Genomic DNA, 19,568 nt, shown 5'->3' with positions numbered 1-19,568 from the left:
AAGCTTTTTCGTCGCTCTAAATACCTACGTTATGATGTCTTTAATGTGTTAGTTAGGCTAGACGTAGGGTCGATATTGTAATGAGTTGCCTCTTTCGTGAGTTCAAGTTCACGAACTGAACTGTTTCGTTGGTATAGGTTGAAACCTCTTATTAAGTTTAAATTTATGACTTAACCGTCGATTCTTTTTTAATTATTTTTTTAATCGCATTATAGGTACGTGTAAGTATTGTTCTTCGAATCCTAGTGTAATTGTTTACGACGCGATTTAGTGATGCACGTATGGTTCTCGAAGATCTTATTGTTTTTCAGCTCTGGTAATGATTATGGTTACCTTGTTTATTGGTAATGTTTTTTTCGAAGTAAATTTCCTACTTGTACGTTGTAAAAGATTTTGCCAATAGTTTATTTTTATAGCTCATGGTTTAACTATGTTTATCATTGTACAGATTGTTAATTAATCTTTCAAAAAAATAGATAGGAAACGTTTTTTAAGCTTTGTTTTTATTTCAACATTTAACTTATGTAATTTTGGTTTATGGCATAAGCTATAATTTTAAATTTCAGGACTTTTTTACTCAATTTTTATCACGTAGATCTTGGGATATTGAAAGAACAAAGTATTTTAATTTTTGATACTTACTTCTACATAGGTATATTGAAGGAAAATAGTCTTTCAACATTTTTTATCAAAAATTGAAAAAAATTGAAAAAATATTTTTTAAAAATGATAATTATAGGTATGTATGTATGAATTGTTGAAATGTTGAGAAGTTTACCTAACAAGATAGAATTGAGAAAAAAGACAGTGAAATTGCAATTTTGGTTTAAATTGTCTGGAGATTCCAATGTGTTGTTATAATTTCATTAGTGGCAAAATGTAGTGCAAAAAGTATGACATCTTTGCAAAAAAAGAAATTACAACAAAACCACCCTCGAAATGTAGGGATTGGGGAACCCAAAAAAAAAAAGGGTGAAAATGTCAAAATATACCTACTTAGTTCTAAACCAGTCATCTGTTTGGGGAATCCCTCGAGATGCTATTTTTGGAAAGAGCATGGTCTGAAACCTTCATAATAAGAATTTCTTTTTGAAAATTTAAAATCGACTATTTTCGGTAATTTATGCTGTTTTTTTTTTTGTTTTTTTAATGTGTTCTAGAAAAATGGTGAAAATTAGTTCTGAAAGTGGTATCAATTCCCTCGAACCGAATTTCACAATTTTCGGACATTTTGAAGCCGCCAGAGTGGTTTTAAATTTTTCCAGGACACTAAAATTGCTTCAAAAAGGAGTAAAAATTAATATAGGTGGCTGAAAATTGAGTTCTGATCTGAACTCAATCTATTTGAAGGACTTATTCTCATTCAAGCCGATTTCCAGATGGACATATCGAGGGTGTTTTTTGACCAGCATTCTCCAGTTACCTATCATTAGAAGAATGCTGGGCAAAAGAAACGTAATCGAGGAGCATGCTGGAATTTGGAAATCGGATCAAATATGGATGCTCCCGTTGAATAGTTCCAGAATAGGCCAAAACTCGATTTTTAGCTGCTCCGATTAATTTTTAAGCCTCCTAGAGAAATTATGAAATTCCGGAGTAATCGAAAACGTACTGGAGGCTCCACAAAGGCTCGAAATGGTGAATTTCAGATTCTAGGGATGAGTTTTAGACAAGATGCACCCATTTCTGCAAATTTCAAGTTTCCTTACAAACAGTAAATTTTTGATTTTTTTTTCTGAAAAAATAGAACTCATTTATGGTAGTCAAAAAAATGCACTCAAAGGTTTGGCTTGAAAATTAGCCCATCAAATGTGGGGGAAAACCTTAAAGAATACACCGCAACTCGATTTTCAACTCCCCAACTTAATTTCCACGTCTTCGGAGCAATTTTAAAGTTCAAATGCTCAAAAATGGTCAATTTTGAATTTTGAAAAATTCGCCAAAAATAGAAAAATCAATTTGAGCTGCTGAAATTTTGGTTTTGGAACTTCCAGACTAAATCGAGAGAGCTCGTTCTAAAATCTCCCTTACCAGAATTTCAAGGGCTCAAGTTCAATTTTGAATTTTTGGAAGTTATTACAGAATGTTTGCTTAAGTTCATTTTTGATCTTTTCAGAGTAATTTCAAGTTTTTGAAGAAATTTGAAAACTTGCCAGAGACTTTAAAAGTATTGTCCAAAAGTAGTTGGTTTTGAGTGGGGAGAAGGGATGGAAATGATATGATATATGTAGTTGTTCTCTATAATAATTTAATTTATTTTTTAAATTGGAAAAAATCAATGAAAAAAATGAAAAAATTTGCCACCATACAATATAGCAATTTTTTGGACAAAAATGTTTTTCTAATGCCCCCCTCCCCCCCGAAATAATTCCTCAAATGTTTGACTCTCTTGACTTAGAAATTGCTGTTCAATTTGTATGGAGAACTTTGAAAATTGTTTCAATAATCTTACGTACGTACGTACGTACATCTCACATAAAAAGCAAACGAATCCATATCAACTGCAGGAAAATTAGTTCACATCATTAACCCTACCAGTTAAAGATCAACTATTTGCGCGGGTGTGGTTTTTTTCTCTATAGAGAATTTAAATTTTAATATTATTTGCAAGCATGACGTGCATAGAATCACAATAAATCGCTGGTGTGGAAAAATGTAGATTTATTGTGCATCCATAATTGCGGTATGTTGATAAAAAGCAGATTCGATCACGAATTAATAATTCATCGCACGATTTATCACGTTCAATTTTTTTTTTCAACTCGTAAGACGAGTTTCCATCTGAATCGAAACTTTTTCATACACAGCTTTCAGTATTCATTGATACGTGAAATCAGCCCCAGTAGGTGTTCCAAAGTGTGTGAATGATGTAACCATAACCATCAAGTAAAAAGCGTATTGTGATTTCATTTTTGAAAAATTTCGCAGATATACCTACTTACCTAATTTATTTCAACTGAAATATTGATCATTGTGGAATTATTAACGAATACATCGCATCGGTTTTAATTTTTTCCATTAAAAATAAAAACGCAATAAATTACTACCTAATGTACCTTCCTAAATGTATATTTGATACGATGTGTTATCCGATCTTTTTAAGTTAATGGTCTCCGAAAATTTCCATGTTTAATTTAATTTATTCGAAGTAGTTTCGCATTTTTATTAATTATTTATTTTGTAACTGATACATTGTAATTTTCGATTTTATCCATACGATGTCACTTTATTAATATTGTTTTTATTGAAACCTTCGAAAAGTTCCATCGCATTAGGTAGGTAGGTACTCGTATATTCTTTCATTTTCTTTGTCGATGTATGATATTGTTTTGGACATGGATGCTTACGTAAATGAGGTTTGATAATTCTAATTACGTTAAGTGATTTCATTTTGCGACTACTTATCACACTACAGAGATTCAATTTTCCACGAATTTGATTGTCAGCTTATTAATGAGCTGCTAATAAAATTCAATGACAGATTTTTGAATGAAGTGCTAAATTGCCAGATTAGTCAAAAAAGTCACACAAGTTGATAAAATAACATCCAAAAAGAAAATACATATACGTTACAAAAATATTTTCTTTCTAAAACTTTATTCAATGTCCAAAGAATTGCATTTATATCGCACTCTGCGTTGCTCCTCACTTTTCTAATTTCATTCGACAATTTTTTATAAGTTATTCACCCAAATCAAAAATAATCTAAACTCAACTTTTTTTGAGCCTCCAGCAAATTTTCAAACTCCAGAAATTTCTTTTGGAATTTACAAATTGATCACAGATTTACTTTTGAATGGGCACTGCTGGAATTTAGGGGAAACCCCCTAAAACGGTCTAGAGGGTGTTCAATAAGTACTGACTATGAAGTTATAAGGGTTAAGTTAATTTTTCCTTTTTCAGAGTGATAATTGAAGTTTCTGGAGTGAATTGAAAAATTGCTCGAGGCTACAGAATAGCGCAAAACTAGTACGTGTTAATATTGTAAGAGTTGAATTAGAGAAATTATTTTCATTGGTTCATTTTGCTCAAAAAAATCATGTTTCGTGAAAAAGTTTGAAAATCGCCTTAGAATTGCGTTTTTAAATTTTTTAAATTTTCGAAAATTCGCCAAAAATCCAAAATTGAACTGTGGGACTTGAAATTTTTGGTTATGGGAATGTTTGGCATCTTTTTTGATCGAATTTGATTTCGTTCAAATTGGAGAGAGTGCCAGTTCAGAATATTCTCTTTTTAGTAAGTTTTTGTTCATAGAATCGTGATTGTAATTTTGGGCTCGTTTTTTTTACCCTCCCCTTCCCAATATTTTGGCTCTAATTTCGAGCTAAAGATATAAGTAATGTCGATGTTGAAATCGAAACAAGCTCTCTTTCAAAAAATTCTGATATCAATATTGTTTTTTTTTTTAATTATACAATTTTTAAATACTTATCTTCATCTACTTCTTCCCCCTCATTCTCATCCAGATTCGGGACAATGGTTAAAGTGAATGCAAAAATCGAAATCACTTAAACCATATTCTTCGAGAAAACTAACTCCCACCATTTTTATGCTGGCGTAAATTTTTCAGTTATGGATTTCGACCCTCTTACCCCTTTCTTTTTGCCTGAAGTGTTCTGAAGTTCAAGTGGGTTTCATTTTGAATTTCTTAGTTTACTCAGTTATGTGGATTTCTCGATATTTACAAGAATAAATCATGAATAAATAATCCAAGCTTTCTTAACATGGGTTCTTTAAAATTCATACCTAGCATTTTATTCCTCAATTTTTTCCATAGAACGCTACGTCATTTCAATTTCATTACACATGATTGTGTAGAAATATAGTGAGATTAAGAAGTAGGTACAGGTAGGGTACTACTCTAGTGGATTTTCAGATTTTTTCAATACAGACATCACTGTTGTGCATTGAAGCGAACCGCAACCACACATGCATGCGAGTCCATCCTGGGGAAATAATTGCATAACAGATAAAGAGTCTAGAAAGCGGTCGACGCTTTAACTTTCAACACATCAATCGCCATCTCGTTTGTTTTAATTGCAACGTTCATACAAAGTATGATTTTTTTTCCTACTTTAAAAGATACGTTCCACATTGACCTTTGAATATCGAATTACATATTTAAAACGAACGCTAACTTGAGAAAGGGAGAGGCGAAGAGAGCTCAAATAAAAAAGTTACGCCATAAATTTCTATCGCTTTATTCGAATCGCGTGCATATTCGAAGAATAGTGTTTTAGGGCAGAAATAGCTGTAAGTGTTATTTAAAATGCCGTTACTTAACCTAACTTTATTGTATAAGTTCGAAAAAAATAAAAAAAATTATAGTCTTCGTTTTAATCGGGCCCCGATAATAAATACGTAATCTTTTTGTACTTTTTATGTTATCGTATAATTATGTAAAACCTTAAATATTTCCCTTTCAATGTATTATACAGAATAGAAGTATTAAGTACACACGATTTTTATCACGAATCACGTCCTATAAATACATATACTACCTAAGTATCGATTGTACTTATACTCCAGTCGACGATAACGAACATAGGTGCAAATGAGAAAATGCAACTTTTCTTATAAATATTTTATTAAAAAAGAGAATTTCTTACGTAGAAAAAGAGAAAAAAAAATTAAATACAAAATACATGATGAAAAAAATGAATTATTCGAAATAGGTAACGAATTATAAATTACATGACACGAATGAGAAAAATGTATAAAATAGACGCGATGGCACCATAAATTATTATCATAGATAGTGGAACGTTTGAAAACACACACATCGTTGTCGACTATTCCTTTCAAGTTGACTATCTGCAACCAAAACAACACATTATACATAGAACCGGTTCACGTACTGTACAAACAAGTACCTATATCTAATGTATGATGAAAGTGCATCGGCGAGCACGTGGCTTACTTGTTACACAGATGTACGCATGGTTCACCAATCATGAGCGTAGATTTGTTTACCAAAGATCGGCACAGCGACTGGTTTAGCTACAGGGACTGCGTAAGGTACTCCTACATGTTTGTACACAGGTACAGGCACAGGATGAGGTACAGCTACTGGATAAGGTCTATCTACTGGAACTGGGTACGGTTTTTCAATGGCCACTGGCACTGGTTTAGGTACTTCTACGGGGTACGGTCTTGGAACCTCGACTGGGTATGGGGCAGCTACTGGGTAAGGTACGTGTTTTTCAACAGTCACTGGGACAGGATGAGGAACTGCTACTGGGACGTGTTTTGTAATGGTGGTGTGAACAGCTGTTGGGTAAGAGTAAGCCGATGGGTAAGAATAAGCTGAGGGATAGTGAGGATAGCTGTTGTGTAAGTAGGTGGGATAATGGGAGCCGATAGTGCTGCCGAGACCGTAGCCTCCTAAGGTTCCGTATTCGAAACCTCCCTCGTAACCGTAGCCTAATCCGTAGAGTCCACGTTTGACACCTTTCTTGTCGACTTTGCCTTCGATGACGTCGGATTTTTCGGTGAGTTTTTCACAAACTACCGCCATGATGAGGGTGCTGGTTATAAGTACCTGGACAGAGAGATATAGAAGAATATTAGTTGGGTTTGAAATAAAATTACAAGTTCACATTTATCACAACTATGTACTAATGATATGTTATGAAAGTGTCTTAGAGTGAAAGTAAGAATTTCCAAAGTCTCATTTTTTGCTAAAAATTGCTTTTTTGGTCAAACATTTTTGAAGTACCTACTCACTAGAAATTGTAGCTTTCTTGCAAAGAGCTCTGCGTTTTGCTTAAATTGTCAAAATCTCACATTTTTCAAATCAGAAGTTACCAAAAATGCTGACTTTTATGTCAAAAAGTGAAAAATATTTGCTTTACATCCAGAAAGAGTGGACAGGTTTGGGAGGAGATAAGAGAGTTGGCAGTTCATAGAAATCGGCTGCCCTTGTAAAAAAAACTGGTATTTTAAATTTCCGGGTGGCATGATAGGGGACTGGAGCCTCAAAACCCCCATTTTTTGAAATCGATGGGAGGGGGGATTTTTTAAAAATTCGATAGAGGACGCTGGTACCGGCACAATTGCGTGCTAAGGCCTTTTGACGAATTTTTTACATTTTTTGTGCTGAAACACCCCCATAGACTTAATATGTACTTCGGGGGAGGGGGTCCGGGGCGTTTCAACTGAAAAAGTGGTTGTTTATACATTTTCAAAAGCCGCCTTGTGACATATAAAAATGAGCTAAAATTTTGCAAGAAAAACAAAATAATTACCAGTAATTTTTTGTTTTGACCACTTCTAAAAATTTTCAAATCAAATCATTTATTGCAATAGACAGCTTTAGCTATATTTACAATGTCAATAAACTATTAATTATAACATATTAACATAGTGCTGCTGGAGGGGGAAATAAATGAATTGAAAATACAGATAGGTAATTAAATTCTACAAAATGTTCAGAAGTACTCTTTTGTGAGAATAAAAATTTCATCAAAATTCATCATAAAACCGATCAATGTAGGTTAAAATTTCGGAAAAAAATCTTTTACGATTTTCGACCATTTCCAAGAAAATTGGGGCTCAAACTGTCATCGAATGAATTGAAAGATCAGCACGTGCCTCATCAATGTAGGTTGAAATTTTGCAGGAAAAAAACGAAAATGCCATTGATTTCCCTCTTTGGACCATTTCAATAAAAAAAATCTTTTTTGACAAAAATTTGGAAAACGTATTATTTTTTACCAGTACATAATTGCCAAAAAAAAGTTCTCCATTTTGCTAAAATTGTCAACGTCTCAATCGTGTTTCATCACTAGATTTTAATTGGAATTTTAATTGTTCGTTTTGGGTACTTTTTTCAACTTTCATGGTTACTAAAGTTATTTTTTCACTTTTTTTGGCAATAATTGTCAAGTCCTACTTCCTTCTAAAATTGACAAAATCTTGTGTTTTTTGGAAAATTTAGAAAATTCTCGCTTTTTACCAGTGCAAAAAATGTTCATTTTTCTCCTACCTTCATAAAATGGTCAAAGTCTTACTTTTTTGCTGAAAATTTCTGAAAAATTCTGCTATTTTGACAAAAATTTCTAAAAAGGCCTGCTTTTGTTGAAACTGTTATGTAATCTCTTCCGTTTAGTCAATATTACAGCAAAAAGTCCCGCCATTTGCAGAATTGCTATGAAGTTTCGTTTTTTATCAAGTAAAAATTTCCTAAAAAGAGTCGCTTTTTGCTATGTCAGAAATTGCCGAAAAGTCTAATTTTTTAGCCAAAAAGTTGCGAAATAATCTCACTTTTTTGGCAGAAATTATAAAAAAGTGTAACTTTTCTGCAAAATAATTGGTAAGTATACATACATAATTGCTAAAAATATCCTGCTTTTTGCTAAAATTGTCAACATTTTGATCGAATTTCATTATTAGATTTTAATTTTTTTCAGATTGAATTCAATTAAAAAGTCATGTTTTTTGTAACTTTTTCTGCATTAAAATGTTTTTTTTTTCTCGTTTTGTAACTTTTTTGGTTAGGTATTTTTGATCATTTTTCTAAACTATTTTGGTTACTGAAATTACCTTTTTTATTGGGAGGGTGGGAGTATGTCCTGTCGATTATTTTTTCGTGTCTATTTTGTTCGCATTATCTTGAATTTGTCAGCTTTCATTTCATTCTACCATTTCCAATTGGTTCGAAAAATAATGAAAATTCATCTCAACCTTTTCTCATTCATTCCATTTACCGATGACTTTATTATTCGTGAGTTGATTAGATGGTTTTTTTTTTTTTTTTACTTCGTGTCATTTACATTTACATTTTTCAAAACATTTCAATGGAATAAAAAAAGGTTCTACATGTAGCGTGAAAGACGATGTTGTTCTCGATGTAAGTCGCCAGTAAAAAAATACCCCCGTCCATTTCCACCCCAAATTTAAACATGAATTGGTTCCTTTAACAAGTAATGATTTACTCTTACATTGTAAATTTTAATGGCTTTTTTAATGGTATATCGCGTGTACTTTGTTAGCAAGTTGTTTCCATATAATAATGTAAGTTTAATCATTACATTGCGTTAATAGTCCACCTTAATGTAATAATTTCACTAATGGTTGTGAAAAAATTTGTCGACCAGTATTTTTGCCACAGTGCACGAGAATACTGCTGCCAAGTTACATTGCCAATGGCGATTTCCGCCCTGCAGACGATAGGTAATTGATCAATTCGCGTTAATTATTCATTCGATAAAGGTCGTATAGGTACTTGGTCTTGGTACTTGTACGTCAACTGTTGCACGTTCCTAATTCCTATAGATGGCACCTTGAGAGATGTACTCGTATAGTCGCTGATGGGAAAGTGCTCAAAGAATCTTTTACATCAAACGTGACAAATTCATTACTCACACGAGACGTATTCGTATTCGCGAATTACCCTCCACAGATTCCCATAGTTACTTTACAGAAGACATTACTAATTATTATTCCGATCGTGTTTCGTTTTTTGTATTTGTTTGTTTTTTTTGGCTAATAAAGTCGTAGGTGTCGCGTTTTAAACGTTATCGAATACATACGTAATTAATATTCAATATGAGCCGGACTCGTGTATGTATTTTACAGTCAAAGATGACGAGTTTATCGCCTATTTTTACGCACCTGTGGTTCATCGAGCTGAGGGAAAATATTACTCGATATGTAATTAAAATACGGATGCAGCCAAATTGCGGATGTTTTTTTGGCTAATCGTGCCAAAATATTTGATTGTGGAATTTTTTGCGATTCGGTGCCTGAGAACTTAACGATTAGGCAGGCTTATCGACGTGTTAAGGTTTAATAACCGACGCGACGAGGTGAAAGTGTACGTGTCGTTGTACCTTGCGTGCGTTGCTAAGGGGTGGGGGAGGGAGGAATTTTTTATACGGAGATGATTTTTTGCAATTTTTTTTTTTTTTGAAAATGGGAGAAATCGTTTGTTGGTGACATGCGTAGGTAGGTGTGTAAATTTGAAATCAAAAAATGTTAACGTGAAACCTGGAGATTCTAGTATTCCAGAATCTCCAAAAATTTCATATCTTCAGTCGATCTGGAGCCTCCAGCTACATTTAATTTTGTCTAGAAATTCTGAAAATTCAACCGAAGATGTAAGATTGTATTCTGACAGTTGAAAATTGATTTCCATCGGCTTTTAAGGTTCCTAACTTGAAGTTTCGTTGTTCCGGAAAATTTTAGCGAAATACCTCTTACCTCAAATGTGATTTTTTGATATGATTTGAAATTTGTGGAAGCAAACGTACTAAGACATGTAGGTACAATTAGTCTACCCATTCCTCAAGTGATTTGTTATCTTGGCTGATTTTCATCATTTTGAAGACAGTTAGGCAATTTTATATTTTTATACATTTTTTAAAAAAATTTGAAATGTGATCAAAAAGTCAGTGCTGTCAAAATCAATTTTTGCACCTTTGTTGGATTTTGAGAATTTTTAAAAAAACTTAAATTTTTTGGAGGCTTTTCAGATCAACTGTAAATGATGTTTTGAAAGATTGAACTTTGTATCAATTTCCATGATCTTAAAACCGTTCAGTTTCAGAGGGAAGAGCAGGGACAAGCTGAAAGATCAGAAAGATGAAACTTTTGGCTTTAGCTTTTCAAATTCATAAAGCTTTCTAGTGGCTAGCTTTTAGCTTCCAAAAATTCTTTGGCTTTTGGCTTTTAGCTTTTGGCTTTCAGCTTTCAGCTTTTCAATTTTTTTTAAATGAGGTGAATTGAAAAAAAAAATGTAAAATTTACAACCACAGCGAAAAAAAAAACGAAAAAACTGAAAAAAGAAAGCAGTAAAATGTGAAAATTGAAAAATAACTCAAACAGAAACTGAATCAAAATGGATTTGAAAAAAGCTTAAAGAATGCAGAATAAATAATAGCTTTTGGCTATAGCTTTTATGTAGCTTTCAAAAAACCCTAACCTTCCTCGGCTTTTAGCGTTTAGCTTTCCATCCCTAGGGAAAAAGTGAATTTGTGACTTTCATTTTAAGGGGTTTCTCCTTTTTATTTTCAAAAAATACATTAATAACTTCAAAGTGGCATTTCAAAACTTATTTTCATTGTGATTTGTTTCGTATGGCTATTTAGATATCTGTGTTTTTTTTTCTTGAACTTGAAGGTATATTAATTCATGAACAAGAGAGATAAACTAAAAAAAAATCCAATTGTGCTGTTATTTGTAGATTTTTTTTTCAAAATAAAACTTCTCTGTCAACAGCAACTCGTCAATTGTGAAAAAAAAATATTTCTTTATGCGAATGACCTCATTCCAACTTTCAGCAACAATTTTCTATGCAATATTCTCATAATATGTACATGTGTTTGTATGTACCTATGTACTTCTCTCAAAAACTATGTAACTTCACGTTCTTTTCACGTAAGCAGCGAAGGTAAATCTGGCAAACACTTGGTCAATCTGATAAAGAATTTTCTTATCGATTGATCAGTAGGCGATCTAAGAGACCATGACACATATTTTTCCGCAATATTATTACCTATTTTGTGAAATCACCCATGTTCATAACAAGTGTTGAAATAAATGGTAAAAGCCTATAGCCTTTGATTCCGGTAGATATATGGTCAAAGCTGTCGAAAGCCAAAACGAGCCTAGAGCAAGTGTCATTTTCATTTTGTTTTCATCTTACCCTTTCCCCTTTATAAAAAAAATAACTCGTGGAATGTTTACTTTTTTTAGAAACTTGAAAAATCGACGTTTTTCAATGAATTTTAAAAGTTCAACACCCGCAGGATTACAATCTATAATTTATCTCAGGTACTTCACTTTTCAAGTCCTCGAGGAAGTTGAATACTCAAACAAATCGCCCCATTTGTTTACACTTCCCACGACTCCTGGTATGATACGAGGTGGATCGCAAAAGAAAAATACCAGAGGGTTTTGACAAAATTGAGCAAAAACCTTCATTTGAGTTGAAAGTTACTCAGAAAAATTTTTGGCTCGGGAGTGTCCCTGAAGGGAAGATGGGGGTCCTCAGAGAGGCTACAATTTCGAAAAAAATGTGATCTTTTTTCTATCTACCTAGTCCCTGCACAATCTATTTTGGGAAAAATGAGTCAGTGCCAAAAAATAGTATTTCGATCCAGCAAATTGCCATCAAAATCCAAAATGACTTTTAAGGTTTTACTGAGTGGTTGAAAATTTGCAAATCGCTTATTTTTGGGTAAATTCATATTTTAAAAATTTTTTGTTCTCAAATATTTCGCATTAATTAATCCAAAACATTGAAAGACAAGCTATCATTTCTGGAAATGGGAAAATTCTTTGAAATGCAACAGTGCCAATTTTTGGTCATTTCTATAAAAATGACCAAAAACTTCATCAGATTTTGTTGTTTTTTTGAAATCCGATAATGATTGAAAAATTGGCACTGCTGTACTTATTCAAAATATTTTCCCAGTTTCAGAAATTATATCTTTTGGTGGCTTAATTGATGCGAAATATTCGAGCAAACAAATTTTCAAAATACTAATTTTATTCAAAAATAATATGAGATTTGCAAATTTTTAAACGCTCAGTAGAACCCTAAAAATGGTCTTAAATTGCGATGGCAATGGCTTATGTCGATGCAGATTTTCAAATTTTTGCCTTAAAACAGGTTGGTCGGGCTGGAGCGAAAAACCGCGATTTTTTTCGAAAATTCTTTCCTTTAAGGATTCATAATTATCTCTTCTCTATAGGGCCACCTCCGGAGCTAAAAAAATTTATGACTAATATTCTACTCATAATGAAAGTGTCCGCTGAAGTTCGTTAATACCCTCCAACATTTTTTTTTTCGCGATCCACTATTACCTATTACATACCTACCTACCTACTAATATTATTCTCGTCAGAAAAAGTCCATTTTTTGATTTTTTTTTTTTTTTTTTTTTTGATATTTGAAATTTTGTTTGACAGTGTATTCAAAATTCAGAAAAAATGCAAACTTCCAGGAAAAAATTGATTTTGTTTTTGTGGCTGTTTTTGGTGTGCGAATTTTCGACGATACAAATTGGAATAGAACAAAAATTGCAACAAAATTCAGAACTTTTTACGATTTTTCGGATTTTTTTAAAATTTCAATTCTTAAGGAGACTTGGGGAGGGGGGTGTTTTTACGGTATTTAGATCAACTATAAATTTGAATAAGGAAAATCGATTTTCATTTATTTTAATAATCGAGACTTTATTTTCCTTCTCAAAATAATTAAAACGTATGTATAAGACATTTAGAAGAAATTGCCTTACGCGTAATCCAAAAACTATTCAAAAAACTTCAAAATTTTACGAAAAAGTGAGTTGATATTTGATAATAATTATGATGAATGTTCCAAAAATTTAGAGTTATTTTGGACTCGAACTGGAAAAAAAAATTCAAGTGAATTTACGTAAAATTAATATGTATTTACGTAACCATTTTTCCTTCATCAAACCAAATTGGAATTGGAATAAATCGTCCGAAAAATGTTAAAAACGATGCTCAAGAGCACATTTTCAAGATTATTCATTGGAAACGAGGGGGGATGGAAGGAGAGCGCTGATCATAGAAGAAGATGAATTCTCATCTACGATGATAAAAAAAGTCAATTCCTTATTTACATAGTTCAGACTACAAAGTAATAAAATATATACTTTAGAATTCAATTATTCGCGAAATATTTTTGTAAATCCTCCGAGTAATGTTGAAATTTGAAAAATGTTGGAATAAAATACAAAAATCGTAAAACCCGTTTGCATTAGTAGGTACAATGCCTAAGCATCCAACAATTGTTGCAGAATCTCGTAGAAATATCCAGGCCATTCTCGGTGTATTTTATCGCAAGATGACATCTACTGTTTTCAAGTCCATTATGACGAAACTTTGGCATTAAATCTGTCAACACTATAGCTAGATAGGATACCCTGTTGACCTGTGGGGTAAATACTCTCGTAATTTACATAAACGCATTTCTGTCTACCTGCGTAATTTTGGTCGGATGTTTTCCTACAGAGAAGAACGATGAAATGACGATGAAAGCATTTCCATCTAGCGTGCTCTAAAACCCATTACCTATATCTAAGGTAAGGTGTATTTTTCTTAACATAACGATAATGGCGTTACTGTGTAAAATAGTAACATGTTGAAACAGAAACATACATCGAAGCAACTGGCGTGTGCGTGCATGTTTAACTGCATTCTCTTCGCCAAATTAGAATTTCTCTGTCACGGTCAAAAGCGTTACGTAATTAAAAACTTATGCAATTTTTATACTAAATAAATCGCAATTTTACACTGAAATCTGGTCGGAAGGTGGCGTTATAGCTGGCCTCAGAATATCAACACCATGTGTTTGTGTTTACTTTCTAATCAAAAAATGGAAATGGAAAGTACGAGTATTTGGTGGTCGGTGCATTACCGGTAATGAATTTTAATCGATTTTATTAGTCACTTTCAATTGTACGAGTGTGATTTGGAAAACGGTTCGGGTGTGATGGAATTTTTAATCGTACTTATGGATAATGTACGAGAATAGAGTACTCGTATGATTCAGTTTGATGCCAAATATGGATAGTTTTAGTCATTTTTATTTATAGTATGTACCTATTGTCTCTTTGAAGCTGGAGAAAATTGTTAGAAATATGGAATGAATCAGAGTCAAATTTTCAAAAAATTGTAAAAGATAAGCATGTGTTGTTTGAAGTAACGTGACGACAATCGAAAAAGTTTTGCTTTAGAAGCTTGTAAGTAAAAGCAGAGAAAGATTAAGAAGATGTTGGAAGCTAACTTTTCAGTTAAGTAAATCAATTTTTTCACATGAAATATCTGATATATCCAAGTGAGATTGTATTAATAATGAATGAATCAAATATAAAATGTAAGCATCTATACATAAACACACTGAATTTGAAAAAAGAAAAAATTCAACGTGATTCTTATTAAATTTAAATTAATAAAAATTCATCATTTAATTCAATTTGAAATGTAAATTTTTAGTTTATAAAACTCACGGAAAATCAATTAAAAAATAATTAAAATTGAAAACTGAATTTAAAAAAAATCACAAAACACCAAACATTATTAAAAATATTTGAAAAAAAAATTGAAAAACACCGGTTATCACGTTGCAACAATAATTTTTTTTAAATTGAAAAAACGTTGAAAAACACTTCTACTTACCACAGACTTCATTTTGCTGTCGTTTCGCCGATCACTCAAAACTGAATAATATTTTTTATTAAATCTAAGTATTCTATATATAGGCCACAACCCCGCCAATTAAGTCGTACGTCGAGTCTAAAAAAAAACTAGAACTGTCTACTATGGTACTTGCAAATGATACAGCTGTCGCTTAACTTTCTTCATATAAGTGACCAATGGTATTGCCTCTCCTACTATTTATCAACCACGATAATCTATATTATTCGTACGCGTGAAATTTTTTCCCTCTTTAGCGGATTATTACAGTTGATAAAATTACAAGGTGGTTTGGATTTTTTTTTTCATAAGTCAAGTTTGTCGTCGTCGCCGTGTGATGAATATGATTTATTTATGGGATGATGCTTCTTTATGCAATGTTACTTACTTGCATTTTTTTTTCGAGATGCGAGTTGTGGTTTGATTTTTAAAGGTGGTGAGCGGAATTTTGTGGAGTTTATTTTTATTTTTTATTTTCGTTTTCGATAGTGATGGTTGATGGTTAATTTTTGTATTTTTTGCTGTGTTGGAAGTTTTTTTTTCAAGAATTTTTCTTGCTTATTACTTACATAATTTTTATTGTTCATATTACGAAGTACATAGTTAGATTTAGTTGGTGGAGCCTATTTGAATAAAAAGTGAAAATTGCATTTGTGTTTTATTCTTCTAGTTATTGCTCTCGCATGGTACAAATATGTTTTTCACTTCTCGAAGATGTGTAAGAGATTTTTTTCATTTTAAGGAACAATAGGGGTGAAAGAACTAAGGTTTTCATTTTTCCAAATGTGTTTGTCGAGGTAAAGGGAGCTACCCGAATTCGTATAAACCATTCTGAATGTTTGATGAAAACATTTTGAAAAGAGGGCGTCAAAAAATCTCCAATGTATGAAATTTAGTGTTTAGCTCACAGAAATTTTAAAAATTTGGTTCAGCTCAGATTCAGCAAACCCGTTATGATTTTAAAATTAAATGAATGAGTTTTAAAACGAATAATACATAAATGTTGAAGAAATGAATATCTTCTGTTCACTTTAATTCATTTTTCTGAATTGTGTACGTGTGCACACTTCCTGACACCTCTATTACAACTCTAGAGTTTCCACTATTCATGTCATAATCCCCGCTCCCAATTCTAAATTTTTCAAAAACAAAAAAAATACAACCCATCCAAGCAGACAGCATGATACTTCTTATCGATAATTGTTCATTTCGATTTTTTTGGGTGAATATGAGGGGCGTGGATTCATTCAGTCCATCCGAATTTTGGAAGAAGATAAATTTTCATGAAACCACAATTGATGCACATTTTCAAATTCATTTTTATGGGGTGGATTAGAAGGAGAATTGTAATCCCTCTACGAAACCTGAAGCTTTTCAAAAAAATAATAAAAAATGAAATGAAATGAATCCGATGAGAAAATGTTTGAATAATTTGGAGGCTGGCTGTATGTAAAACTATCAAAGATGTTAATTTAATTTTTCTCGTTATTTTTATCCGAAGCAAGAGAGACTTGAAATTTTTTTAATTTATTAAATGGAGTACAGAAACGTGTGTTTTTTGGCCTCCTGAACACTTTTCTGGTCTTCAAAAGGCTACCCCAAAATACACACTACTTGCAAAAATTTCAAATTCTGAAATTCATTTTCCGATTTTTGGAAATTCGAATTTGTTACAAAAAATAAAAATCGAGAAAAGTCAAAATTTTACCAAATCAATGTATACCCTAATCCCTAAAGCTGTAATTCGGCTTATACTCTATTTTCGACCTCTAGAGTGCATTGGTGAAGGTTTAGAACTGTTCTGGAGCCTCCAGTGGATTTTAGGATCCTCTTATAAAGTTTTTGAAATACTGCCCTGTAGGATGAACATGAAATTCAGCATCTTTTAACTCATATTTAATCTCTTTGTTACCATTCCCATCGATTTTGGTACATATTTTCAAAATATTTTTGTGCGGATTCAAATCCAAAATTTTCTCTAAAATGTAAAATTCATGGTTTGCGAACGTGCAAAGGAAAGAAGCTAAAACTGTCTTTGTACCTGATTTCGACCTCCCGAATGATTGGTGATATGGTTTCAAACCGTTCTAAAAACTTCAAGAAATGTTGATTTTTCCATTTTTTTTTTCCTGATACATACCTTACTTAAGTACTTATACTTAATCACTTGATGAAATTTTGGGTTTGAAGCAGTGCAAAAAGGTTTTGAAAATATGCCACCAAAACTATCGAATGGGTCAAAAGATGGAAAATCCCAGATTATAGGTGCTAAATTTAATTTTCACCGTATTTATAGCGTTTTTTTTTGAGAACTGGAGAATCCTAAAAAAATCCGCTGGAGGCTCCAGAACGATTTGAAACGTCAAGAATAAACTCAGGAAATCGAAAATAGGACATGAACAAGGTGTCTACAAGGTCATCAGCAGAGTCATCAAAAAGTCATTATTTTGATCAAAAATGAGATGCAACTACAAAAAATTAATCAAATGATAATTTGTCAAAATTCAGAAAATATTCTGAAAATTATTAATTGAAGTCCCAGTTACTGAAAGTTACCATAATAAAAATCGTTGAAATCGGATGAAAATTGGTGAAAAATTGTGAAAATTGAGCAAGATTAGGCAAAAATGCTCAGTCATGAAAAAAAATTGTGGAAAATTGAAAATTGATCAAAATATCGAAATGAAATTATGGAAAAGTCTCATGAAGCAGAAAAAAACTGAAATTCTGACGCTATGGAATTTTTCAATTATTTTCCAGGTGATAAACAAAAAATTCAATAAGAAAAATAACCCACCAAAGTTAAATTTTAAATCTACGTAGGTGATTTTGAAAAAAAATCATCCAAAATTCATCAAAAGGTCGTCTTTTTTCATTTATTCGATTCAATGGACACCTTGATAAACCAAATTTGTTTTTTTTATGTATGCGTTTGCAAACGATGATTTTGTTTTCAAAAGTAATCATTGAAAAAAAACTTTAATTTGAATCAACACAAAAAGGTTTTGAAAATATGTGTCTGAATCGATAGAATGTGTCATAAAAATGGGAAATCCGATTTTATTGTTGCTGAATTTAATTTTCACCGTATTTTCAGGAATTCAAAAATCTCCTGGAAGCTCCAGAACTATTTAAAATCACCACTTCCGCGGTCGATTTGACGAAATTTTGGCTTTTGTCCATTTTTATTTTTTGGCTCAAGTTTGAATTCTCAACAATTCACCAAAAACCGAAAAATGAATTTCAGCATCTAAAATTTCCGCTGGTGACGTATATCTGGTTCAAAAATTGTTATGCTTGTTGGGATACTTCTCTTGTGACTTGTTTGGCAGGTTCTCGAGGAAGGAGGATATTATGTAGATTTCAAATTTCTTTTATATTTTGGATGCAGCCTCTCAGTCACCCCAGTTCCTTACAATTTTAAAAACAGTTCCAAAAATTATGAATAAAAAGATGATGTGATGTGTAGCATGTTAATCCTGACTTATTTTAGAGCGTGGAATTCGATCATCTATCCCCTTTCCTAGTGCCAGCAGAAATGATTAACTTTGAATTTTATTCTCATGATCATGAAGTATAAAAGAATAAAAATTTTTCGATACTGACCAAAAAAATGAAGAAAATTGAAAAAAAAAATTGTTTTGGTTCATTCGAATGTACATATTTATTTTTATCATTTTATTTTTTATTTCCAAGATTGTAATGAAAGTTTTCGAATCGTAAATTTTAGTAGTGTAGGTAGGTACTCAATAATTCGTGGGTGTATTTTGTCAGATCTCTCAGATCGAAGGCACTTGAGTATATTAAAAGATTATTAATGCCAATGCCATCTCTGACATATTAAGATCATATTTCACTTCTCCATCGTCGTCAAAAATATGCCAAATGCGTCAAAAGAACATTGAACAACCTTCATCAGCTCTTCACCTTGATTCAAATAGGTATTAAAAAAAAGCCACTCTATTCACAAGGGATTGCTGACTGAAAATTTCAAGCAAAGCCACTCCTCGCCTTTTATTGCCTTAGCTATCTCCTCACAATCGATAAAAAACACTTGGAATTATTGACATTTTATTTTTTTACGTAATTCAAACCTGTACATATAAGTGGTCGCTTGGTCGGCATATTAAAATTTATTCGTATCAGTTGCAGATACATGAGTAGTACCATACCTACAATAACGACTTTCATGTACAATTACCGACTGGTTTATTTGTTTACGATAAAGTATTATTTTTCTTGAGCCAATTGTATTAATATTAGTATATTACTTAACTGTTCGGTAAAGTGCGTGAATACCAACGAGTGTGAATTTTGCAGCGCGAGCCGCAGGCGAGCGTTGCAAAGCACACGAGTTGGTGTTCACGTACATTTGCCGAATCAGTTGAGTAATATGT

At 32.2% G+C, this 19,568-nt stretch overlaps 1 protein-coding gene across 1 annotated transcript; it reads right to left on the bottom strand.

Annotated features, from left to right (window-relative positions):
* Positions 1–5,569: 5,569 nt before the first annotated feature.
* Positions 5,570–15,339, bottom strand: LOC135846960 (uncharacterized). The gene is made up of 3 exons (XM_065366336.1): positions 15,154–15,339; positions 5,921–6,541; positions 5,570–5,814 (listed from the first exon to the last, which is right to left on the bottom strand). The coding sequence occupies exons 1-2, from the start codon at positions 15,163–15,165 to the stop codon at positions 5,945–5,947; spliced, it is 609 nt and encodes a 202-aa protein (XP_065222408.1). The 5' UTR covers positions 15,166–15,339; the 3' UTR covers positions 5,570–5,814; positions 5,921–5,944.
* Positions 15,340–19,568: the final 4,229 nt, after the last annotated feature.

Source organism: Planococcus citri, chromosome 5, assembly GCF_950023065.1.
Source record: "Planococcus citri chromosome 5, ihPlaCitr1.1, whole genome shotgun sequence".
Taxonomy (NCBI): domain Eukaryota; kingdom Metazoa; phylum Arthropoda; class Insecta; order Hemiptera; family Pseudococcidae; genus Planococcus; species Planococcus citri.
This window is presented reverse-complemented; position numbering and strand designations above follow the sequence as displayed.